At 39.8% G+C, this 26,571-nt stretch overlaps 2 protein-coding genes across 4 annotated transcripts in view; one reads left to right on the plus strand and one right to left on the minus strand.

Moving 5' to 3' along the window:
- Window positions 1-2,048: 2,048 nt before the first annotated feature.
- Window positions 2,049-13,042, plus strand: gtf2b (general transcription factor IIB). Its single transcript, XM_034703455.1, has 7 exons — window positions 2,049-2,156; window positions 5,118-5,230; window positions 7,666-7,799; window positions 8,994-9,140; window positions 9,704-9,833; window positions 10,579-10,860; window positions 12,498-13,042. The coding sequence occupies exons 1-7, from the start codon at window positions 2,140-2,142 to the stop codon at window positions 12,629-12,631; spliced, it is 957 nt and encodes a 318-aa protein (XP_034559346.1). The 5' UTR covers window positions 2,049-2,139; the 3' UTR covers window positions 12,632-13,042.
- A 1,347-nt stretch (window positions 13,043-14,389) lies between these two features.
- pkn2 (protein kinase N2) overlaps window positions 14,390-26,571 on the minus strand; it is a 34,937-nt gene continuing 22,755 nt past the window's right edge. Inside the window, exons 5-23 of one of the 3 annotated variants that reach the window (XM_034703362.1) lie at window positions 24,093-24,222; window positions 23,829-23,974; window positions 23,438-23,651; window positions 22,074-22,259; window positions 21,830-21,939; window positions 21,536-21,679; window positions 21,289-21,364; window positions 21,042-21,198; window positions 20,827-20,953; window positions 20,260-20,396; window positions 19,760-19,835; window positions 18,395-18,486; window positions 18,107-18,283; window positions 17,935-17,997; window positions 17,774-17,850; window positions 17,421-17,563; window positions 16,788-16,895; window positions 16,536-16,616; window positions 14,390-16,271 (exon numbers count right to left, since the gene is read on the minus strand). In XM_034703362.1, the coding sequence (XP_034559253.1) occupies window positions 16,068-16,271; window positions 16,536-16,616; window positions 16,788-16,895; window positions 17,421-17,563; window positions 17,774-17,850; window positions 17,935-17,997; window positions 18,107-18,283; window positions 18,395-18,486; window positions 19,760-19,835; window positions 20,260-20,396; window positions 20,827-20,953; window positions 21,042-21,198; window positions 21,289-21,364; window positions 21,536-21,679; window positions 21,830-21,939; window positions 22,074-22,259; window positions 23,438-23,651; window positions 23,829-23,974; window positions 24,093-24,222 (2,448 nt within the window). In that variant the 3' untranslated portion in view covers window positions 14,390-16,067. The remainder of the gene's footprint in view (window positions 16,272-16,535; window positions 16,617-16,787; window positions 16,896-17,420; window positions 17,564-17,773; window positions 17,851-17,934; window positions 17,998-18,106; window positions 18,284-18,394; window positions 18,487-19,759; window positions 19,836-20,259; window positions 20,397-20,826; window positions 20,954-21,041; window positions 21,199-21,288; window positions 21,365-21,535; window positions 21,680-21,829; window positions 21,940-22,073; window positions 22,260-23,437; window positions 23,652-23,828; window positions 23,975-24,092; window positions 24,223-26,571) is intronic. The other 2 variants (XM_034703363.1, XM_034703364.1) reach the window with 2 other exon arrangements.

Raw genomic sequence — 26,571 nt, forward strand, 5'->3', positions numbered from 1 at the left:
CAGTGATGGGTTTGTGCGTCTTTAAAGAGCGATCAAACTGACAGCTATTCTTGCTTCATATCATATCAATAAAGCTTTGTTCATGTAGGTTCTGCATGTGTTTACCATTTATCACCTAATCTGGTTTGATCTTCAACCTTCAAAAGATAACAATGTGGTTTAGCATTTTCAAAATTTGAACAGAGTTTAGTTCCATCTCATACTTATAAATAAAACAAGGTAAATTACAGAACACAGTAGGTTAGCCTAGCATGTAATCCCGTAAAACATATCCAGACCATAGGCAAATATTAAAAATTAAAAATTCTGAGGATGATTTTTCACATTAATAATCAATAATAATGAATGCCTTTTTGGTGAGCTTTAACCAATTAATCTATTTTTTGTCTACAAGTCATTTTCTGTAAAACACACACTGGGACGAACACTGAAATTAGCTTCAGCAAAAAATACCCAAATAAAATACAAAAAATACCATTAAAATATAAATCCCAATAACAAATGTTTGTATGAAGAAAAAAAATCTAAACAAGTTCATAAAATACAGATATGACATACAAGATACAACTTGTTATACTGTACAATACATCATCCTGAATGTATATAATGATACATACTTGTCATCAAATTGGTATTGAATGTGAAGGCACACTGTAGTGGACCTTAAGAAATTTAGTCTCAAGGGAAAATCCTCACAGACCCCTCTCACCCGGGTCACCACCTCTTTGACCTGCTGCCCTCCAGCCGGCGCCTCAGACCTCTGAGCACCATAACATCCCGGCACCGGAGCAGCTTCTTCCCTCAGGCCGTATCCCTCATGAACGATCACACTGTAAACCACTAAACACTCCTGTGATATATCACATACATGTGCAATACATGATTTCCAGTGCAATACCTCATAACCATGTGCAATATTGTAAATCATTCCATAACATATCTTATTATTAGCCTATATTCATCTACTACATGTGCACTATGGCTTAGGCTAATTTAACTTGTTTCTTTTTTTCCTCTTCATATTTTTTTCTTTTCTTCAATTCTTTCTTTATTGAGGAAGAGCAATCACTTTACAATCAGTAGTTATTCTACATGTAACATGTATAGTAGGCAAAACATACTCAATAGTTCTACAGCAGTTTAGCTCTTCAATTTTTTATCTTTTAGGGAACTTAAGACATAAATAGACATACACTTTATCGTGTTGTTTTTATTGTGTTTTATCCTCTCTGTAAAGTGTCCTTGAGTGCTTGGAAAGGCGCTTTAAATAAAATGTATTATCATTATTTCTTATTATACAACAGAACATTGGAAGATTACATTTTAAGGGTATAGATAGAAGAGATTGCAAAAATCTAATAAAGAGCAAGCCAAAAATAAAATAGAAATTAACCATATCTTCACTCCTTCACTACATTCAGTCAAGTGAAATCTGGCCTTACAGGTTTAACATATTCTAATTTAACTTATTTCATGTATTTAAAAGTACTTCTATATCTTTCTTTGTACAGATAGTATTTTTATTTATATTTAGAACTTTTGGATTTGTGTTTAGGTTTATATATTTATTGTCCTTACTGTCTTGTTGTGTCCTTACTGTCTGGATTTGTGTTTAGGTTTATTTATTTATTGTCCTTACTGTCTTGTTGTGCCCTTACTGTCTGGATTTGTGTTTAGGTTTATATATTTATTGTCCTTACTGTCTTGTTGTGTCCTTACTGTGTTGTTGTTAAGTACTAGTGTTCCATTCACCACGTCAAATTCCTTGTGTGTGCGAGCTCACTTGGCGATAAAGCTTTCTTGAATCTTAAATCTTGAAGTTTGGGTGAGGCCTAATCTACTGGATTTGTTAGGATATTGCTTTCAAGAAAATTATGTATAACCACAAGATATATAACTGGACTTTACTTTAAATCTATGGTTACATGTATGGCCCAATGATAAAACAAGAGTGATGTATAGAAACCGAAATGATGATGTGACTGTTGCAGTTTCGATAAAAAAAAATAAAAAATGCGTATGCGCTATTTTGGGCCTCGGGGCTCCCGGTAGTCTGATGGCCACGTGATCATAAAAAGTTATAAATACAGGTGCCACAGACGCCTGTTTCTTTGACACACAAGCGGAGTGAGGAGAGACATGGCGTCGACAAGCCGGTGGGTAGTAACTTCGACCAATTACACTACGTCGTGTTTCTCTCTGTGTGGCTTTCAGGTTATAAATATGTAAACGTTTCCCTGCTAGTCTCGATTCAGTACGCTGACTCTGGATCCATCAGAGTCCCCGGATCGGGACTCTTACGTGTTCGGTGTATTGTGCTAGGAGAGGGGCTAGTGGGCTAGCTAGCTGGTTGGATGTTGCCAGAAGTCTCTGTATTTCTTTTCAGTTTCCTTCTGTTGTGTCAGACATCCAGAGTCTGTTTTCATTATAACTCGAACACTGCTCGGACAGCTTGTTTTCAGCTGTGTGGTGTTTTAACAGCGTTTGTTCAGATAGTATGGGGTGAAGCTGGAACTTGAGCTAACGTTAATTGCAGTATCATTGACACGGCAGCAGCACTGAAAGAGCATCATGTAGTTTGTAAACACATTTAGTCCCTACACGACGCAGCTGGAGGGGTTTAGATGCAACATATATAATGATATTGATATTTATAAATATCAGAAACCCTTGTTAAGCTACACTAGGGAGCGGAAGTGTAACGATGTTTGCACAGCCCTGATTTGACTCTCAAACACTGGATTATATATTGTTGTTTTCTCTTTCTTCCACATCCTTATGTTGTTTTTCATATTGTTGGATTTACCCAAAGATTCCGAGTTTACCTGCTGTAATAATCACTTTATGATAACGGAGATTATTATCTGATTAGTCGGTTTCTGTGACGGTACATGGAGGTATGATGACGGTGAGACGCTTTGCCTCGGGGTTTAGTCTCAGCCTGTCTGGATTCTGTTTTTTTATTTATTTAAATTTAAGTCTTTATTCAGAACAAAATAAAACATGTTTTGCAGCTAGTCAAAGTGACAAAGCATTTTCCAGAAAGTAAATAGATACATAAAACAGGTATAAGACATTTGTCTATACATTCTTATAGAACGAGGTGATAATTGGGGTGAGAGAAATAAATATTTTGTAAAAGAAAATTTAAAGCCTGGCAATGCCATTGTGAATAAAAGTAGTATGCAGGGATTGACAAACAAATAGGATCGTTGTAATTTACATCTATATTTATTTATTTTATTTGCAGTTCATGTGGAAACTTTACAGAAACCATGATTGATTGATTGGGTTCATTTTGGTCTGCGTCAGCAACTAACACATCCCTCCACAACATAGGAGCCATGTAAAAATTACAAATAAAAGCAAAAAACAAAACAATCACTGAGAGGTTCTGTAAAAAAAAAAAAAAATAGAGTCCAGCATATACACACACACACATATCTATCTGTACATGCATACATACATCATGCATACATATAAACATATAAACATGCATACACATCCACTTATATTTTGGCCAATTCCGTGCTGACCAAAAAAGGTGTAGGCTGAAGCCAAGGCTTATCCTGCCTACCCTTTAACATAACTTGCATCATATAGGGAACATTGTGCAGTAATTATGTTGTTTTTATATATATACATGTATAAACGCTTGCCTACATGAAAACAATTAAAAACATATACCTGCAACACGTACAAACCCATGCACCCATTCAGGCCTGGATTCTGTTTTGAGTTAACACCTGCTCACTGTACATTTGTCCGTACTCATCAACTTGTCTCATACTTCATAATATTTCTATTCAGGTTTGTTTAACGTAAGAATTTCGATCTGTATCATTTTATGCCATATTTTTTTATGTCATATTTTCAGGTATTTACATTTGAAGAGAAATAACTGGATTTTGTAACCTTATAATTTAATATAATCACATAATGGATCCAGTTTTTCAGCATTTTAACTTTTATCTTTATTCCTTTTTTAACACACTGAGGTCACAAATTACATTATATTCACATTAGGGATGGAACAAAATATAGACATGCAATACAATTAGGCATGTAGGATATTGGATTTTTTGCCGATATTTGATATGCCGATTATTTTACAACTCATTTAGCTGATACCGATATGTTTTTCAGCACACCTAATCGCAGAGAGCCTCAATTCTCTTCTGTATTGGAATTAGCATTCAGTATTATGGTGATGCTCTTATCACATTTGTTATTTAATATTAATTTCTTGTGCAAAATAAGAAAAATACTTAATACTTAAAACTGCATATTTATTTATGACAATTGCTTTCAAACTAAATTCATACAAACAGATACATCCTACTTAAAACTTGGATGATGCTCTCCCTGAGACAATCATAACAAAACCCACAACCAGGGCAAATTTGGCCAATTTCACATTTGACATAGTAAGTAAACCTAACCTCTGTTCACAGGGAACATGTGAAAAGTGCAACTGTACATCAATTAAACCCAAATTAAATAAAATGGTTTACTCTTTGACAGTAAATGTGCCTAAATTAGTCAACTACATGTACCTTACAGACTGCTGCTTAAATTCAAATTAAATTTAAAACATGAGCCCAACATGTGTGCAGCAGCCCATTATTTTAAAGCCAATATCAGCCGATACCAATAATGTGCTGGCAATATTGTGCATCCCTAAATACAATGTTGTATCCCTGCATTACAATTATTGCTAAGCTGGTGCTAATTATCGCAACATATTTAGATTTTGCTGTATACCAGTATAAAAAAAAATATATTTAACATATATGTCACTTCACTTCATATTTCCCTCAATAATGATGTGCTTGTATGCTGTATAAAAGCAACTGCTGTGTCCACATGTTCCCCCAGGGATACATCAAGTACTTCTGATTGTCCCACTGAGGGTGTGTGATCTGAAGAATAACTCATCAGTTGTTATTTTCTGTCTTCCAGTGGTGTAATGAGACTTTCTGTTTCTTAAATGTTTTTGTGTCCTGACCTCACAGCACCTCTCTGCCCCACCCCATGTTTATCTGTCTATATTCCCTTCCTCTTCTTCATGCTGTTCAAACCATCACTTTACGACTGTTAATGTTGTTGTTCTGCAGTGGAGATGGCCTGACCCTTCCCAGAGTGACATGTCCCAACCACCCAGATGCCATACTGGTGGAGGACTACAGAGCAGGGGACATGATCTGCCCTGAATGTGGCCTTGTAGTCGGTCAGTATTCTCTTTATAAAGAAACACTTTTACTTTTGAGTCTGTGAGTCAGAACACTTCCTTCCCCTTTTTTCTTCTAGGGTTGGTCAGTCGGTTTTGAATAACAAATGTTGAACTCTCTGAACAATGACAATCAGCTTAGTTTCAGATCAAAACAAGGCCTCTGTTTCCAAAGGATTTGGCTGCAGTCTGAGGTAGAAAAGTTATAAACTTGTTTTCTGCTATTCTGTCTGCCGTTGGATGTTAATCTAAGTTTCATTCAGACAAATTTAAGAATTACTTATTTTCTTGCCATGTGGGTCGTTTTTGACATCCTTGCTTGACATGCCTTTATCTCCAACCCAATATAATACACATGAATGTAAATCATGCAGTACAGTAGTTCTGTCTTATGATAGAAAAAGGTCAGGATTATTGATGATTAGGAAGTTATCGGCACTCAAACTGGTTGTGTGATTTATTTTTCATGGCTGAAAGTTAGCTTTTCCAGCCAGAGAAAACATACATTTTTTTTTATTTTTTGTTGTTGTTATTAGACTCAGCCAACATATCACAAAACAACAGTGCAGACATCAGACTCAGAGGCAAAAAACACATATTCCATAGTCCCAAAGTAAAAATAAACAAATAAGAAATAGATAATACAAAATTAAAAATAAGTAAATATATCCATACAAAATAACAATATTATTAAAGTTAATAATACTAATTTAAGTTGAATAAATAAATACATATAATTGTATAAATAGTAATCAGGATAATTACAATTAAAATACAGTATACTTTAAAGAAAAATAAGTAAATAAAATAATAATAATAATTATAATATATATCACAAATCAGCCCATCAGAAAGTTAACCAAAAAGAAATGAAGCAACAGGCGTCCACCTTATCTGGAAAAGATCCGTTTTTACCGGTAATTTATTTTATTTATTTATTTATTTTTTCATTTAAAGGGACCATGCATATTAATTAACACTTCTGTAAATATGTCAGAATTGGCCAAAAGGCTAATTTACATCCGTAGTCCCTTGCCCGATGTTAAAAAGGCTTCCTAAAAATAAAGTAAAAAAAATCAAAATGGGAGAGGAGAAACCAAAACACAAACTAAAAAAAAAGGAAAGAAAAGGAGAAAGAAAAGAAAAGTACAAATAGCACCATACGATTAAAATGACTAAAAGCTACATAAGGACATGATATGACCGTCTTTGAGAAAGTGTCCATGGACATAAAATATATGGAGCAAGATAATCAGGAAGCAGCAATAAGGAAATGTTAAGGAAGACACAAGCAGACAAAACAGGACAACAATCTATGTATAATCTTGCTGCTATACTCTCCATATAGAACATTTTCTTAATTTCTTACATATTTTTTTTAATACAAAATCAGACCTCCATACATACAAATACGAACAACGACCATAACAACATATTTTATGAGCAAAGAGGGATGTTCAGTTAGTGAATATAGGAAGTGTACATAATAGAAGTTTATTTACATGAGGACATGAAGGGACAGCACACAGATGAGTAGTGTGATCCTGAATCCTGCTAACATGCGATACAGACAGAGCTGTTAGGAACACAGAGTCCTTCTTTAATGAGCCCCCTGAGCACAGAGCGGGTCTAACGGGAGAAGACAGGCGCCAACCGCTCTCTGATGAACGCCAAAGTGCCCTCTGTTCCGGCTCCCTTAGCCTGGCTGGCCTCTGAGGAGATGAGTGTCCCAAGGCCTCCAGATATTAGAAAGACTGATGTGTGGATTAAAAAAAAAAAGAAGAGAGAACACCTAACAGGATTACAATATCAGAAATCTAATCCTGGACAATGCTCCCCTGTAACAAGAACAAACTGTTCTGACAGACCGCCGTCAAATCTCTGATCCTCCCTACATCTCCGATTTGATTTAGCTGATGGATGTAAGATTTGTTCTGTGCATGTTTTATGATTCTGCTTCACAGGATGAATTGATGAGAATAAAGAGGGAAGAGGGTTGATGTGTGAATTAATTCAATGAGATTCAGAACCACACACAGACATTACAGTGAGACAGAGACAGTCAGCACAGGAGGACTGAGACAACAGTTACAGTATCATAGACCTGGACACTTTGGAGGTGTGTGTGCAGGAGGGAGCTGAGCTGAATATGTCATCAGCTTTGCTTAATTATTCCAGAGGGATGAAACACAGACACACTGACTGAAAGACTTGCTGTGTGTTTGAACAGTTGACTCACAAACATTGACCAAAATCTTTCCTATGTATCAACGGCCTTTATCTACTGAATACTGACTCTTCAGTGTTTGTTGTTACAATTTTACTTTTTGTCTTTAAATCTTGAAATGAGGACACAACAGCTGTAACTCTCAATCCAAAAGACTGAAGAGCTTACATTAAAACACACACACTCGTCTAAATCTGCTTCTCCTCAGGTGATCGTGTCATCGATGTCGGCTCAGAGTGGAGAACGTTTTCAAATGAGAAAGCTCTCAAAGATCCATCCAGAGTGGGAGACGCCCAAAACCCGCTGCTCAATGGAGGAGACCTCACCACCATGATCAGCAAGGTGAGAGTCAGCTCTCCCCTCTGTGTCACATACTGGTTCAGTATCCAGTAAGTCAACTGGAAGGACAGGGAAATATAATTAAGCAGCTTAACCTCCAGCGGTGAAGCTGTTTTCATTTATAGATGCTAGCTGATGCAGACCGACGATAAATGTTAATCAACGACTGATTTTTTTCAAGACGAAAACGAGACTGTGACGATCTAAAGTGCATCACTGATAATAAAAACTCTGACGAACATATGTTTAGTTTTTGTCGACAAGATGATGACGAGACGAAAACTTTAGTGGTGGACCGTCGAACATTAATAATCCATGTTTCCCCCTGCTGTGCGTCTAATCTTTAGAAATAAAAGTGATTAATTCCTGTGACAGGCTGAGTTATTATCTGAGGGGTGCAGTGTTGGCTTGGTCTCTACCTGCAGCAGGAGTTCTTTATGAACCAGCTCTCTCCTCACCTCCATGCATCTGTCTACTCTTCATGGATGATTTTTACCCCTGGTGTGCGTTAGTGACCAAGACACAACCGGGGGGGGGATGTCTGTTTAATATTTGATGTTTGACGTTTCTGCCACTATTACTGTAAAAAGCTCCAAGTCTAGAGCTTGATTTATTCCAGTTTGGTGATGCATCAGACACATTTAGTAAGTTTTGATAAACTCCTTGTTGAAAGATGCAGATGCACTTCAGAGTGCCATAAACTGACTGTCTGTCCAGTGCGCCTGTCACTGCAGGTGCATTCAAGGACCGTCGTAAAAGTGCAATACAGCCCTTTCATCAAGAATGTTTCCTTTTGACTTTATAGCAGAGACAGGCTGAGTTATTTAACTTCAGATATTACACAAGCAAAAGTGTTAAAAGAGTGAAATGTTGATGATTTTAACACTTGGTATAACCCTGTTACCGATATCTGATCGACCACATGAATTATTTAAAGAATTAAGATGTTTCGGCAAAAATCAAAGAGTTGAGTTGCCGTCGACTAAAACTAGACTAAAACTATAAAGGGTGGAAAAGACTAAAATGTGACTAAAACTAACGGGCATTATTGTCTGAAGACTAAGACTAAGACTAAAATAGCTGCCAAAATGAATACTGATGCAGATTGATTGATTGTGGTGTGGTCTGAAATCCTCAGATTGAAAACAATGTCTCTTAGAACCTGTTTGACTGATGAGCATGTTGTTTCCACCACAGGGAACCGGTGCAGCTAGCTTTGATGAATTCGGTAACTCCAAGTACCAGAACAGGCGAACCATGAGCAGCTCTGACCGGGCCATGCTCAATGCTTTCAAAGAAATCAGCACCATGGCCGACCGCATCAACCTGCCCAGGAACATCATAGTGAGTCTAAATCCTACCTCCTTTAGGGCTGACAGGAATGAAACTTTGATCTGTGGGGAGAATTGAAACCTGCCCAAGAGAAAGGAAACTGAAACTAAATGCTATGTCATGATTATGTGTCATCTCATTGAAATGTGTGGAAATGATACCGCAAAGCTTCTATTGAAGTTGACAAACAGATTCACCTGAAACTGGTTAGTGGTTAGAGACAGACACATCAATGTCAGTCTCTAGAATAAAAGGAGGAGACCATGTCAGTCATTTTCTTAGATTGGCTCAAGACTTAGCTTCTCTTTGGGCAAAAGGTTCATACAGATGTCACTGAATATTTTGAATAGTGGAATAAGCCAAAATAAAAACCTCTTAGAGAGGAGAAATGTAAAAGGAGGAACAATACTATCAAACAAAAAGCCACTAAAAATCTAAACATCCTGATCTGACAGCTGTTCACTGGTCTTTTTCTTTTTCTTAGATTGGAATAGTTAACTTTCAAATGTTGTGACATGTAATTGATTTGAGAGAACCTTCCTGTGTGAGCTGTAAATGTGTTTTTCTCTCTTCAGGACAGAACAAACAACTTATTCAAGCAGGTTTATGAACAGAAGAGTCTAAAGGGACGAGCTAATGATGCCATTGCTTCAGCCTGCCTCTACATCGCTTGCAGACAAGAAGGCGTACCAAGAACATTCAAAGGTCAGAACGAACGTGGTCATCCACTACATCGATGTATCGATTCATATTCCTATGATCCGACTACATCGTTCTGTGCTCGGCAAATTTTTGGCTTAAAAGTTACTGAATCGTTTTCAAGTCACTGAATCGTGTCGGATTGTATCGTTCTAAATGAATCAATATCGTCCTTTAGTCGTATCGGCAACCACGGATCATGAATTGAATCGTTGTTAAAAAGAATCATTACACCCTGATTATCTACTGTTGCTAAAAGGTAGGACTGCTCTCCAGGACAAGTTGATGTCAAAATGAATTGATCCTTCTTTACTGTTACAGATATTTTTCACTACTTAAATATTTTAAAATATGTGTTCACAAGCCTTTTCAATCCCTAGAGGATTGGAGATGTGATGCATTAATATTTTTAACAACATTTTCATCATCACCCTTTTCCCAAAAAGAAAAAAGACAACATATGTTTGATGATTCTCTCGTCTTTCCTGGAAAGTGTGCAGACAACAGCTTTTCAGTGTCACTTCAGTTCAATCTGTCCTGTGTTATATGCTGTTATGAACTAAAGGCAATCATTGTCTCTACGGCTCAAGGGATGAAAACATCCTATTTATAGAAGAAAAGGAAGTCATATTTATCTTGTGCATGTTGTCTTTCATTTTCTGTCTGTGGAAGTCAGAGTATGAACTAAACATAGGGGAGACTAAATGTCCTCACAGAGACTTCACTTCCTGTTCTTTCTTCCCCTCCTCAGAGATCTGCGCTGTCTCCCGGATCTCTAAGAAGGAGATCGGCAGGTGTTTCAAGCTAATCCTGAAGGCCTTGGAGACCAGCGTGGACCTCATCACCACTGGAGACTTCATGTCCCGCTTCTGCTCCAACCTCGGTCTGCCCAAACAGGTGCAGATGGCGGCCACCTTCATCGCCAGGAAGGCCGTGGAGCTGGACCTGGTGCCGGGCAGGAGCCCGATCTCTGTGGCCGCAGCTGCGATCTACATGGCCTCTCAGGCCTCTGCCGAGAAGAAGACCCAGAAAGGTGAGTGATAGAAACGGAGCAGCTAATTCAAGCAGGCGACTCCAGCTGCACTGATTCATACCGACACGTCATGCTCTCTATCAGCTGACCTCTTATTTGGCGGTCTATTTAAGCTGCAAGACTTCCTGTCTTGGTCTGTGCTGGGCCCTGCTCCAGTGCTGCATACAAACATTCAACCCCACCTCCTCTCCAGCATCCACCTGTAGGCTCAGATGAAGGTTAGTCCTACCTCAGTACTCCTCAATATCTGCATACAGAGTGAGGAGGTAATGAGGTCGGAGCCTAGACACCAAACACAAACACTGTTCTGCTGCTTTAATATACTTTAAGCTTAAAATAACGCCACTATCAGACTGACATCCTCGAGCTGTGTTGAGTCGAGAGACTGGAGGTGGAAAAACGGACTGATTCTTTATACATGTGCAGTGGGAAGGTTTTAAAACACGTATTGTTGTCAAGTCATGTTTATAATGTCTAAATGATATGTAGAAACAAAACCTTGATAACAAATCGGGTGCTCAACGTGGTGAGCTGGAGGTGCCACTGTACAAGGCACTTCACTTCCCCTTGTTATTATCATAGACTTCTTTAAACATGGGTGTAGTCTCAGTGACGTCACCCATTGATTCCTGCTATGCCACGCTGACTCATCCTAACTCGTGATGAGTCTAATGACAGGAAGAGAGTTTGAGCTGAGGCAGGTATTTGTGCTTCTTCAGGACACAGGATGACAGAGACCTTGGGAGACCTTCAGACTAGTGTGCCAAAAACAGAGGCGTGGTTTAAAAGATCCAAACTAAACACTCCTAACATGAGAAAATCATTGTTGCCCAATCAGAGAGAGACAAAACACTTGTTCCATTTCTTCTCAACAACTCACTTGTAGTGGTTTGGGTCACTGTCTGCCTCTGAACACATATTTTACACACCGCAGATTTAAACCTTGAATCCATTGAGATTAAGACATGACAGCACACAGACATGTGACTCTACCAAACTCTGATCAGTGATTATATCTGAGACCTGACTCTGATTACAAGACCATTAGAAACCTCTTTAACCCTCCTGTTATGTTGTGGGTCAAATTGACCCTTTTTAAAGTCTATTTAAGGCAATATTTGCCTTCCAAACCAGCTAAATGCAGCATAAAAATCTGGGCAGCATGTGACAGAAGAGGTGTCGTGTTCATTTATCAACATCACTTCATAAAAATGTCAAATAAAATAAACAAACCTATCTCATTTAAAACTATTGTATTTATATTTAGGGCTTTTTGATGTACATTAAAAAAAGTTTTAACATGAATTTTAATGAAAAACGAGTGAGTTATCCTCATTGAACCATGATCTGTGAGGATTAAAGAACACCATTGCACTAAATATTGATTTAAATGGTTAGTAATGAGTTAATAATGAGATTAAAATTTTTTTTTAGGTTTCTGACACTTTTGGATAGTTAAATATGCCCCGGGTCAACTTGACCCAGGAACATTATTGCTGTCCCTAAGAAACAAACATAACAGGAGGGTTAAAGACACGGGGATGTTTGACCTGTTCATTGACATTTTGCAGCAGCTGGAAAGCAGTTTGATATTCTGCAGGACTCGTAGTTGATCTTTGTTTCTGACTCTTCCACAGAAATCGGGGACATCGCCGGTGTCGCAGACGTTACGATCAGACAGTCGTATCGACTCATCTACCCGCGCGCCGCAGAACTCTTCCCTCCAGATTTCAAATTTGACACACCTGTCGATAAGCTGCCCCAACTGTGAGGAAGACGCTCTTTACTCAGTGACGATATTTTTCTGCTGTACTTACGGGATTGTACTCTTCTTTCTTTTTAAAAAAAATCATATTTGTGTTGGATTTGGAAGATTTCTCCTGTCTCTCATAAGACTGGGAGCCTTTGTAAAGGCAGAAAACAGACGGACACATTCCAGTGCTTAAACAGCTGGCAGACTGCGCAGACTACAGTATTTGATTTATGTGTGTGTATACTGTACCATGTATATATGTCACAGTTGGAAATGTAACTGATGCTTGCAATTTTAGGCTGGTTTCATACTGTACACATAAAACCTTTTGTTTTTGTAGAAAAGGACCAGGTTCTATTTTGTTAGTTTGTTTGAATTGTTTCAAGTAATTTAAAAAAATAAAAGATTTTCATTAAAGCATTGCAACAAGCTCATGTTTTCATTATTAAAAAATGTGTTTAAGGAGATGCCTTTCTGGTATTTCTGCTCCATCACACCAAATAATAACTGATATTTATATAGCGCCTTTCAAGAAACCCAATGCCGCTACAAAGGGTCAAGTAGAGGGTCTGGGGGGTAGGTGGGGATCACACCATCTAACAGGGAAAAGCCTTGAGGAAAAGGTGTGTTTTGACTGCTTTCTTAAAAGAGTCCAGGGTTGGGGCGCTGCAGATGTCGGGAGGGAGAGAGTTCCACAGAGTGGGGACTGCCACACTGAAGGCTCTGTTCCCGAAGGTCTGCAGCTTAGTCCGGGGGATTGGAGAAGAGACCCGGGTTCGAACACCGTAGGTTCTGGGATGGAGTGTGTTGGTGGAGGAGGTCAGCCAGGTATTAGGGGGCGAGGGCATGCAGGGATTTGTAGGTGAGGAGGAGGAGTTTATAGGTGATGCGGTACTTTACAGGGAGCCAGTGGAGGTGAATGAGAGTGGGGGTGATGTGCTGCCAGGGCTTGGTGTGTGTGAGAACCCTGGCAGCTGAGTTCTGCACGTATTGGAGCCTGTCCAAGGGCTGTGGTTCAGTGGGTAGAGTCGGTCGTCTATCAATTGGAAGGATGGCGGTTTGATCCCAGTACTGGCAATCATATGCCGAAGTGTCCTTGAGCAAGACACTGACCCCAAATTGCTCCTGAGGTCTGTGAATGTGAACGAATGAGATTAGCTAACACTGATGGTCCCTCACTGTAGCAGCCTCTACCGTCAGTGAGTGAATGAGTATGAATGGGTGAATGTGACGAGTAGTGTCAAAGTGCTTTGAGTGGTCAGAAAGACTAGAAAAGTGCTATATAAGTACAAGCCTATTTACCATTTACCATGTCCAGGGCACTGCTTGGTACCCCGAACAGGACTCCATTGCAGTAATCCAGCCGGGAGGTAATGAAAGCATGAATGAGGGTCTGGGCAACTGAATCCGAGAGAGATGGACGCAGCCGGGAGATGTTCTTTAGGTGGTAGAAAGCAGACTTTGTGACTGATTTCATGTGTGACCGTAAGGAGAGGGTGGAGTCAAGAATGATACCCAGGTTGCGGACTTCCGGAGATGGGGAGATGAAACAGCCATCCACATGGAGGAGGAGGAGATCTCCAACCTTCCTGAGCAGTGAGTTGGGGGCCACAACCATGAGCTCCGTCTTTTTACTGATAAGTTTGAGAAGTTTAGTTGTCACCAAAGCTTGAGGCCGTAGTTTCATTGAACGGTTTCTAAAGTGAACAACCTCAAAGAACCCTTCATACACCTGCAGGCTGTGTTCAATGTCAGGAGTAAAGATCAGAGCAAAGCCACTATTACAAATGTTTAATTTGTGCATTCATGATGGGCAACAGACGACTGAAGTCTTTTTTTTTACACCGGGGTGAACAGCAACAGTTGTGATTGAGTGTTGGTGTACCATCCATTACATTTTCGTTTGTTCTGGCAACAACATGCACAAGCGAAGAATAAAAAAAACTTTATACAATCTATTTTCATCATTAAGAAACATAGATAATTAAAAACTATTGATAAAATTAGTGCTTTCAGCTTAATTGTGTACATACAGTATGTATATATAATATACCCTGCCCTCCCCTGTAGTGATTCATTTCAACAGGTCTCCAACATTTGAGTCAGTTCATGGAAAACATGAAGAATGACAAAAAAGTCATCAGCTGTTTCACTGAAAATTCAACTGATCACAGAACAGTGTGGGGAACTTGAAAATGGCGTTTTAGACAGAATCACTGAGTTGATGTTCCCAAAAAGAAAAAAAAAGCTGCTCAGCCCTCATCTACTGAATATTTCTTCACCTTATCTGTCATCATTTTCAGTCCATCAATCAGGTTTCTATTTGAACCATGAGGAGTTGTTGGTCTGCTGCTTCCACAGGGACAGGATCAATTTGGTTTCTGTAGCTTTGACGTGAGCCACTTTAGTGTGAAAACTTTGAGGTAAACAAGAAGATGTTCTCAGATTTATGAAGCGTGTTCACTGAGGAATGATATACAAACTAGTTTTGATCTTCACTCTGACAAAGGCATTAATTTAATGTTATAGCAGCTCCAATCACAGAGCTGCACGGCCACTAGAGGGCACAACATGAACATGTTTTCATGATTTCTTCTGACACATGGGTTTTTCTAATTCTGGACTTCTTCAAAATAAAACTAAATGATAGTGATTAGTTTTATAGATTGAGTAACACTGGATGGAATATTAATTGAAGCTATCATTATTGAGTGGGTTTCTGTTGGCTGTGGCCTCTAAACATAAAGACATGTAGTGTAAAGACTCTTTAGATTTCAAGTCATGAAGCAGCAGTAGTAGTCAAGATGTTAGTTGCCGTTCAGTGCTGACGCTTTGAGCTCTTCTGATTCACTGAACACCAGTTTGAGACATGATCATGGCAGAAATGTCAAACTTTACAGTGAGATAAAATGTCCTAAAGCTGTGGCGAGGGCTTTGCACATCACGAAAAAAAAATATACAATAAAACACATGACTGAATATAATCTGTACAGATCAAAAAAAAGCTGACAACGGTGACACTGAATAAGATGATTGTAAAGTTGTCGTCTTCTCAGAGTTCATATGAAAAACATTCTCAGTGGTCAGACAATGGACACGGCGACGTGTGCAGGAGGACAAAACATCTTCCTCCTCCTTCACTCTCCAACAACAGAGTTAATTTTGTTTTTTTTTTCTTAAAAAAAAAAAAAAAAAAGTTCTTCATGTGGATTAAAAAAATAAGTGGGGTCCTCAGGAGACTTTTCTTCTCAATGGCACAGAGTTTTGAAGGCTCAGGGAGCCACGTCTGTTCCTCCTCCTCAATGTTTTGGGCAAAGAAAGAGGAACGTTTGAAAATGATGAAAGCAGTCATCGATGTGTTTGTTGGTTCACAGTGTGTGTGTCTGTCTCTGTGTGTGTGTATCTGTGTGTCTGTGTAGTCGATGGATGGGGGGGTGGGGGGGGTCAGGTGAAGCTAACACCAGTCAGCGATGTAATCAAAGTCAGAGAACAGGTTCTGCTCCTTGGAGCACAGCACTCGGGGTTCCCTGGGCGGGGTTAAGATCGGAGCCTCTGAGGTAAATTCATCGTCGAAGTTGCTGACGTCGTTGGTGCCCTGAATGGTCGGCACGAAAGGCGGCTTCACCTTCTTGGACAACAGTCCGTTCCAATCCATGTTCTACGATGAATCAGAAAAGAGGAGGTTTGAAATGTCAGGAAACAGGCTTTGTGAGAGTTTAATACCAAAACTAATACAACTGTAATGTCTGTCTGCTCAACATAAGGCTGCATCTAGAGTCAGCTCAGACGAGCTTAGCATGAAGGGAAACAAAGGAAAACCAGATATCGCTATTCAAAATGTAAAAATATCCCCATATTTAAAACAATTGAGAAGAAAAGCTGACACAAATGTATTGGTGCAAATCCTCTTTTCGTTCCTCACCCTGAAGAATAGATGTTTCTTGACCTCCTCTGCATCCTTCTCTCCTGCTCCAAGTCGTCTCTCAGGACTCCTCCTCAAAAGCTGAGCACAAGGAGGAGCACACATTATTACATTAATATCACATTAATATCACAAAGCCACATTTCCCCAGAAGAAACTGCTCCAAGCTAGAAGCGTATAATCCACTTCAGAGCGAAGGGGGAGATTGTACTCGTCTTTTTATTGAGCTGTTTATCATCCAGGATTACACACCCTCCTCATGATGGAGATGGCCTCCGTCGAGAGGAACCGTGGGTAGCGGACTTCATCGTTGACGATACTGTCAAACACCTCCTCCTCATCGTCACCGGGGAAGGGCGACTGAAAAGAGATGTGCCAGAATATAAAAGATCAGCTGCTGATAATCCATCACTGGAGCAGCATGTGATTGTTACAGGAATTAAAGCAAAATAAATTAGTTTGACTGAAAATTCTTTTGACACCAAATCATACTACCTGACCATCAACCCACCATGCCAAACATGTAAGAGCCTTTTTTTCCTGCCTATTGGTCAATTCCCAAAGGTTTTCACCTTAAAAGGAGTATACTGTGTACATGCCTTTAGCCCAAGGACATGTACACAGTATACTGTCCTCTAATACAGTGGTTCCCGTATCGTGCATTGGCACATGACCTGCCCTGCTCTGCCTCTGATTGGTTGACACAATGGCTCTGGTTAGCTGTGTTTGTTGAAAGCAGTGTCAGTTTAATAGGATAGCCTAAATGGGACCACAACAAAGCACATGTGGAGTTTTTTCCCCTCGCATTTTCCAAATGACGGAAATCTGTCGTGGTGACGGAGAAATTTAATCCATGTTGTTAACATCTGTTGGATGTTCACTCACCTCTCCAACCAGCATCTCGAAGATGAGGACACCCAGCCCCCACCAGTCCACAGCTCGGGTGTACGACGTTTCAGTCAGAACCTCAGGCGCCAGAAACTCCGGTGTGCCACAAAACGTGCTGGTTCGATCTCTAAAACCCATTCCTGAAAACGACACAGTCAGAGGTTCTTTAATGGATCAGCACTCCTCACAAACTCATCACTCTCTCTCTTTTATCTTTCTGTGGGGAAATCTGTAACTAGCACACTGAGGCGGTTCAGATGGGTAGTTTCTCTTCATTTTGAAGTTTCGTTCGAAGGATGTGATTCTTTTGTTTTGTGAAACCTTCAGAGTAATGTGGTTTTCCACTCTACCTTCTTTGCAAAGCCCAAAGTCAGCGATCTTCACGTAGCCCTCTGTGTCCAGGAGCAGGTTATCCAGCTTCAAATCTCTGCAATGAAACACAGTTTTTAAAAATAAGATCATCGTCTAAAAATTGATGGACTGTAATGTAAGGCACTTTCACACTCCTTACCTGTACACAATCTTATGTTCATGCAGGAACTGTAATCCCAATACGACACAGGCAGCATAAAACCTGCAAAGACCCAAAAGACAGAGGATAGAGAGAGATGAGCAGCAGAACATTGGGGATAAAAAGGAGCCACACACTCATATAAAGACAGAACAGTAGTTTGTTCACTCACACAGCCCTGGGCTCAGAGAAAACATCTGCGTGGATATGCATCATCAGGTCTCCACCTGCAGCGTACTCCATGACAAAACAAACATGCTCCTGCGTCTGGAAACATGCAAACAGGTTGACCAGGAACGGGTGGCGGACGCTGTTGACTGTTTCAAAAATCCTCTTCTCGCACATCAGACTGAAGATAGACAAAGACAAAGATAAAAGACAGTTATCCTTCTGTTTTCTTCACATATACGACTGTGATACTCCACAAAGAAGAAGTTCAATCAGAAGCCTTAATGTTTACCTGTCCACCTCATCTCGAGCAACAATGTCTCCTTTCTTCAGAGCTTTGATAGCGAACATCTCTCCAGTGCTCTTGTATTCTGCTAACAACACCTGAGGAGGAGAGGAGAGATCTTGTTCAGATTTCTATCTGAGGTCTAAAATCAGACAAACCATCATTTATGAGAATGAATCATCTTAAGATGTTCCAAAAAAAACCTGTTGTATACATCAACTGAAGGAAAGTATCTGGCCCCACAAACAAAGCTGCAGTGAAACAATCAGCACTCACACTTCTTACCTGCCATAAAAATTAACAATTAATCCCACATTTCCATCTTAACATTCATTCTTTCATTTAACTTTTAATAAAAAATTGTAAATGTCTTTACATAAGTACAATTTATCTTCCTTTACCCTCACACAGACACTTTATGAACCAAAAGGATATTTGATGGTTAACTGTTAGTAAAACATTTTCTTCTAACACCGTCCCTCTTTTGTATTTATTTTCAAATCAATCAAGCTTTATTTATATATATCTTTTTTTATTATGTAAAAATTCATGTTTTATTTTCATGTCTATGAATGTAAAGGATAATTTGTTTGTATGTTTGTATTTATTTATGTATTTATTTTTGTTTAGAATATTTACTTTGTAAGTATTTGCTTTTATATCTACAGATTTACTTTATTTTTATTAGCTATTATCGTTACTGCCTTTACTTGTATTATTATTAATATTATTATTATGTTTTTGTTTTATTTGTTTATTGTTTTTTGTTTTCTTTCTCATTCTTGTCCCTCTTGTCTTTAAGATTAGGGCGGGTGGATGAAGGGAGTAAATGTTCTCGTTTGTAAAATGAAAAACTATAAATAAAGCATTGAGAAAAAAAACAAATTAATTTTAAAATAAAGACTCATGCACACCAACAACAACAAAATATGTGTAATTAAAATAAGCATTATATGAACATTAAGATTATAAATAGTTAAATGAATAAATAAAGAAGGGTAGGACTAAGAGTTAAAGATAAAATATCAATAAAAATGAGTAGATAAATAATAAAAAATCTAATGATTAAAATAAATAAAATAATTTTAAAAAAGTAAAAAAAAATCACTATAAAACATTTAAGTAATACAATCATTACATTTTTCATTTCAATTATATCCTTAATTCATTTTAAAGGTTCAAAGGTGTAAAAACATAAATGATTGATCACAGAGTTCATCAGCCATTGGTGTTCAAAACACAGAAATACAAACATTCACCTGACAAAACCCAAGAAAATCTAAAAAATATGATTAGAACAGTGTGCAAGTGTTGCCTTATTTATTGAAACTAAAGATCAAGTTAAAAAAAAAAAGACTGAAAGAAACGTACCTTTCCAAAGTGTCCACGTCCGAGGACGGCCACACATTTAAAGTCCTGGAGACTGAAGTGGAACTGCTCTTCATCTCTGGAAAACAATCACAGGTTACAGAAGACTCCACTTCTTTAAAATGTACACACACTTAGCACAGAGTAGAGCAGCAGCTGACAGGTAACCTTTAAACATGACTCACTGCCAGGGGGCAGTGTTAACAGCAGTGTTACCATTTCAGCTCCTAACAGAGCCTCCATGTCCAAACATTAACTGAAATGATCAAGAGCTGTAATAAAACAACAACAACAACAACAGTGGTGGTATGTGTTTCAGCTGGATTAGTATTCCTAAGCTTCATTATTCTCAGTGATAAGATTTTAAACTGAGCAGAATTCATTGTATTCTCTTCTCTTGGAGCAAAGGCCTTTCACTTCATGGATCCAACTCTTGATTTAATTTGTTCTGAGTTGAGGCTGTTGAGGTAACTCAACCCGATCACACTCTTGGGGTCTCCTACCTTATCTCGGAGTCTTTCTGGAAGGCGATGAGCTCCAGGTCTGGATGCTGGATTTCGTGCTCCGCCACTCTGTCGAGGTCGGGCTTCACTGCTATGCTGTTTCTCTTGTTTAAAAAGTCGAAGGAGGCGAGAGCATCCTGCGGAGAGGAAACACAGCGGGGAGCAGAGTGAGTTAAAATTAGAGTGGCTTAATAAAATTTAGAATAAATCTTTGATAATTATTATAAAATATGACACACATGACTGATGATCTGCTGGGACAGAATACAAACAAGGAATTTGTTTCATATTCATTCATGTGTTTAATGAAATCAAATTAAAAAAGACGCACAGCAACATGAAGAGTGAGAAATATTCATAAGAGCGAGGGAGTCGTCTCTTTGAAACATGTTTAACTGAGAGTAATTCTATTAGAAGACTGTTTTCATGAAACCTTTGATTTGTTTTCCCTTAAACCTGCCCTGACTTCATCACTGAATCGTTGATGATCAGTGCTACTTTGTGTAACCGCAATCTGAGCTTCATGTAAACACTACTACCACTGCATAAACCCATAAAAAACTGTACCTGCACCTCCTCTTTGTTGGGCATTTTGTCCTGCACTAGAGGTTCTCGGATGTCGTCAGGTGCTGGGTAGTGTTTGGGTCCTGGAGTGGGCTCTTTGTCAAAGTCCAGCTTGGTCACCAGTGGGTCACTACACATGGACAGATGGACACAGTGGTTTTATTGATGTCATGTCCTTTTTTCATAACTTGAACCTGTGTGTGTCAGTTGATGAGTACCTGCTGGGTGTGGGCGAACCAGGAAGGCTGCTAGGCCCTGTGTCAGCCGCCTGTGGGCTGAACGAGTTGGTGCTGACGGTCGGTATGGCTCTCCTCACCAGGCGGCCCCACGTGGCGATGTTGATGTTCATCTGAGGGGCTCGCAGGAAGGTTTTCCCTGATAATGAAGACACGTGAAGAGCTGCTTAGAGGCTGTTCAGGCAACATTTAGGAAACATGATTGAGATGGTTTTAAACGACTGATCACCTTGCTGCTTTGAGAAAATTTTCTTTTGTCTTTGCAGTTTTGGTCGTCTCTCGATGACAGGATTGAAAAATGTAACCTGATCAGGAAAAATAGATCATTTAGAGAACCAAGGACACAATCACAGAGTTTGCACACACGCAGAATGTTTTCTAAAAGCTTTTCAAACACTAGGAGAGAATATTACTATATTCCTAACTGTCTCACCGCTACATTTTAGATGCAAACCAGTGTTTGTGTGTTTGTGTACCTCGGCAAACAGCATCCCCTGTGGCTCGAGATACAGACACATCCCATGACGCTGGTTGTCCAGGAAGTCCTCCAGCCGCAGGAACTTGACAGCGCAGAGGGAACGCCAGTCCCGCCAGTACACCGAGATCTCCAGCTCACGAGACTGCAGGTGGGAGCAATACACACACACACACACATAAGATAAATAAAAAAACGTGAAACACATCAACTGTGTTGCTTAAACACAACACTGAGTCAACAAAAGAGATGGAGGTCAATGGCAAATTTGTCTGTAGGTGTGCGTGTGTGTTACCCGGTCAAGCTCCAATGTAAACTTCTGGTCCCAGGCCTGGTTACTGACTGGCTTCCAGCTTGTCTGTCCTACTACTGTGTTATCAAGCTTCAACACGGCGCTGATCTCATCTGTGAAAAAAAACACAGGAGTTAAAAAAGCCCTGATTGTGACTTACTGACAAAGTAACTGTGGTGCAGTCTAACCAAACACAGAAGTTGTAGTTACATATTTCCCGACAGCATACAAGGTCAGGCGGACTTACTGGAAAGCTCTTCGCTCTTCGTCAGGTTCCGTGAACTCACGCCGCGGTTTCGGTTTGCTCGACTGATGAAGGATGAGCGCGTCTCACTGGGGCTCCAGCCCGGGAGTGGGACTGATGCAGCTTTGGAACGACCAGGGACATTTTCCAGAAGGTCCTGACAGCCCATGAGCCTGACGTCTAACGTGCCTGGAGGAGAGAGGAGGTGATACAAAGCAATTAATCACATGATGCGTCTCTTTCAAAGCAGTTCAGGCATCCTATCTTACACATTATATACTTCCACAACCTTACAGGTGAAGGTTGTCCAATCTGGTTCATTAAGATTGTTTACTGAGAGTAGTCAGAACATGTCTCAGCTTCAGCTGCTCCAAAACTCAGCTGCTAGAATGCTGACAAAGACCAGAAAGAGAGCCCACATCACACCAATTTTAAAGTCTCTGTGTTGGCTTCCAGTATCTTTTAGAATAGATTTGAAGATTATTTTATTGGTTTTTAAATCTCTTAATGGTCTTGGCCCTTCTTATTTATCAGATTTGCTTTTATCATATGAGCAAGTGAGAGCCCTCAGGTCTTGGATTCAGGTAGTGGACTTTTAATTGTACCAAAAGTAAGAACTAAGACCCAAGGTGAGGCAGCTTTTTATTATCACTGCCCATGCCTGTGGAACACCCTACCTGAAGATCTGAGGGCTGCACAGAGCATAAATATTTTTAAAAGCAAACTTAGGTTTTATTCTCACCAGTTTTTTGCCTAGGGTCACGATCAGTCTCATGTTTTGGATTGCAAAGAACCTTAATTCTGCTCAAGGTCAAAGTACACCATCCACATAACAAAACACCAAATAAGATGCAGGACGTGGAGGGAATTAATGGAAGAATTCTGTTTTTTTCATCCATCACGCAAACAATCAAAAACTTCATACTCCACAGGAGAGTTGGAGAAACTGTGATCACATGGATCTCACTCATTTGGCCTCGTCATGTCGAAACATTCAGATTTTTGGTGGATTTAAAGCAGGATTTTTGTGGACCTTTTGGATTATGATAACAGCAGGATGCAGTTTTGATAGCAGGAGAATCACTTTGAACAGGAGCTTCCTCAGACATAAGCCATTACAGGGCATAGAGTCAGGGGCTATTTCACTCTCTCTATCATATATAGGTATCACATGTGATGCTAAAGTAAGAGGTAAGAAGAGGGAGGCCTTCTCCACAAAATCATAGAGAATGGAATGCCTCATAGAAATCTCAAGGATGTGATCATGTTCAGTATAGAGCTAGGGACAGGAAAGGACATGTAGAGAGCAGAGTAAGACATGTAGACCCTAGTTAGCTCCAGTGATCGATTGAAACACAAATGAATACCTGTGAGTGCGGCGGGTTTGGTCACGGTGCTGTACTGGTTCTGTGTGGAGATGATGCTGGATCTGGGACTTAGAGTCGGCGAGGACAACAGGGACAGCTCTTCGATGATGCTGATGCTGCGAGGGTGGTTTTTCGGCAGCTCGTTGAGGCGCTGCTCCAAGGAATATCGCAGGAGGTCCAGCTTCTGACTGGACTCATTGAAGCGAGCCTGTGCCTGGAGAGAGAAGTGAAGCAAATATTAGAGACAACGGGAGAAGACTGAGAAGAGAGACATGTCAAGTTACTGGAGCACAGTAGCAGTGCAGGCTTCAGTTTTATGTGAAATTCATGGGGAGTAGAGGGGTTTTATGTGAACATAAACAAGTCTCTAGTACAGCACAGAAGCATCTACCTCTGAATGTGCCCTTTTTTCTGTGACTTTGCCCGTGCCCAGGAGTTTCATGACGTTCTTGGCTCCCTCGGCTACAGCGGACTCTATCTTTGCGTGGTGACACAGCTCCTCCACACGAAGGTCCAGCGGGCTGATAATGGGCTTGTCTGGGGTGTGAAGAGAGATCATGATTCTTTAGAGACTTTTTTTAAATGTGTGTGCATTTCTCTGTAAAGTAATCTGGATTTATTGTACATTGTATCCTTAATCCAAGGGAAGGCTCACCCATCACATCATTGCTCTCAAAGCTCAGCTCACTGGCCTGGCTGGCCTTCAGGATCTGCATCCTGATGAACTCGATCTTCGTCTTGCTGTCCTGGAGCATCTGCTGAGCGGTGGCTAACAACTTACGATCCTGTGAACAAAAACAGAACCAAACGATCACAGTCAGAGTGGGAAAATATTAAATTTAAACATTTTAAAACCTTCATTTAAGACTATAATGTTACTTCAGAGTAAAAAAAAAACATACAGGACGTTAAAACTACTTGAACACCATACGCTGTCACTTCTTGTGTTTTGTTGTCGTATCACAAACAGCCAGGATGCGGCCTCATGCCCTTAATAGGAGCTGAAGTACGAGAGACCACACGGAAAATCTTATTCATGAAAAAAGCCGATAGAATCTCATTGTGTTGTAATTGTTGACCCTATCACACTTACACGCAGACACACACACACACACGCAGTCATACACACACTGAAGTAAGCAAACTCCACCCAGAATTCCTCAGAAGTTTAAATCCTGGTTGTAGCAGTGTTCAGGAAAAGGCCTCTGTCCAACAGGCATTTCCTCTCTGACATCAGAACAGGACTATTTCCAACTGGAAGGTGCCTCTGTGTGTCTGTGTGTCTGTGTGTCTGTGTCTGTGTGTCTGTGTGTCTGTGTGTCTGTGTGTCTGTGTGTCTGTCCGTCTGTCCGTCTGTTTGTCTGACAGGCAGAGGTCGCTTACAATCCCCCCCCACTGGTCAGTCCATTCACTGTACTTCATAAACTGGGGATGTTTGATCTACTTTAACATCAGAGGTAACATTACAGTAGATATTAAAATACAACTTTTAAGCATTGGCATATTTTAGAAATAGTTTTCATTAAAGGATTATAAGGAGCATGCGTGGCCTTGATCCTGATGTAACAGAATTTTTAAGAAGAGGAATACGGGGGAAATGTTTTTATACTTTCAAAGTAAATTATTTTCATTTGAGTATAGCAAAAGGAGTCTTGATTTCCAGTCCAGGGGGCATAGATTTTCTGGAATATTTCTGGGACCTAGCCAAGAGAATTCCTGCTTTTAAAAATTGCTGATCACACCTTGTTGTTTATAAACTTCTGGTTAGGGATGCACGATATTGGATTTTTAGCCGATATCCGATCTGCCAATATTTTACAACTCATTCAGCCGATTACTGATACAGATATTTTTCCGCACACCTAATTGCAGAGATCATCAATTCTCTTCTGTATTTGAATTAGTGTACAGTATAATAGTGATACTCTTATCACATTTGTTATGTAATATTAATTTATTGTGCAAAATAAGAAAAATACTTAATACTTAAAACTGCATATTTATTTATGACAACTGCTTTCAAACAAAATTCACACAAACAGATACATCCTACTTAAAACTTGGATGATGCTCTCCCTGAGACAATCATAACAAAACCCACAACCAGGGAGAATTTGGCCAATTTCACATTTGACATAGTAAGTAAACCTAACCTCTGTTCACAGGGAACATGAGAGAAGTGCAACTGTACAGCAATTAAACCCAAATTAAATAAAATGGTTTACTCTTTGACAGTAAATGTGCCTAAATTAGTCAGCTACATGTACCTTACAGACTGCTGCTTAAATTCAAATTTAACTTCAAACATGAGCCCAACATGTGTGCAGCAGCCAATTATTTTATCGGTTAATTATATCGGCATGTTGGACGATATTCAATGATGTGCCGATAATATTGTGCATTCCTACTTCTGGTTACTTACTCAATTATCTGTCAATCAATCAGAGAGCATCAAAGACTGATTTTACGACCTTTGCACAGAGCCATGAAGAGTCTTTATTTCTGTCTGTAGCCACAAGCCTCTGACCAGCTGTGAGATGTGGATTCACATTTATCACACAGACATGAAAGAGTTAAGAACCCCTTGGATACAAAGCAAAGAGTGTATCGCCAATAACATCAAGCTCTTCCTTTAATAGGTTCTTAAAGGCAACTAGCTCAACTTATTCCCGCCAACACACGCACAAACCGAACACACTCAGACACAGACACAGACACACAGACACACAGACACACTGTGATGAAGTTTATTACCAGCAGAGTAGATATGACACTGCCTGAAACCCTACACCACGCTGAACCTTCTACTACATAGTGGCTTCAATTACCACTGACACAACACACCTAGACGAGCATGACCAGCTCAGTGCTCCAGCTGTTATTAGTCTTGGTGACTTACACACACACACTAGCACACACACACAAACACACACACTCACACAGAGTAAATTACAGTGTTTCTCTCTGTGAGCATTAGAGGAGCCACATGGCCCTCCAGAGCTCAGTGAACAAACAGCAGTACACATGACACACGGTATGTGTCAGCGCCTTCTCATGTTTCCTCCTCCCCTACGGTGAAACTGTAAAAGCAAACCCAGCATGCATCACTCCACCAGCTGAGGACTGAGAACTGG

This window comes from Notolabrus celidotus, chromosome 15 (assembly GCF_009762535.1).
Source record: "Notolabrus celidotus isolate fNotCel1 chromosome 15, fNotCel1.pri, whole genome shotgun sequence".
In the NCBI taxonomy this organism is placed as follows: domain Eukaryota; kingdom Metazoa; phylum Chordata; class Actinopteri; order Labriformes; family Labridae; genus Notolabrus; species Notolabrus celidotus.

What these genes read in the sequence shown, in the direction of transcription:
- gtf2b (XM_034703455.1), top strand. An exon ending in TCACCACCATGATCAGCAAG is followed by an intron (nt 7,800 to 8,993) that starts GTGAGAGTCAGC and finishes TTTCCACCACAG; the next exon opens with GGAACCGGTGCAGCTAGCTT. An exon ending in CGTACCAAGAACATTCAAAG is followed by an intron (nt 9,834 to 10,578) that starts GTCAGAACGAAC and finishes TCCCCTCCTCAG; the next exon opens with AGATCTGCGCTGTCTCCCGG.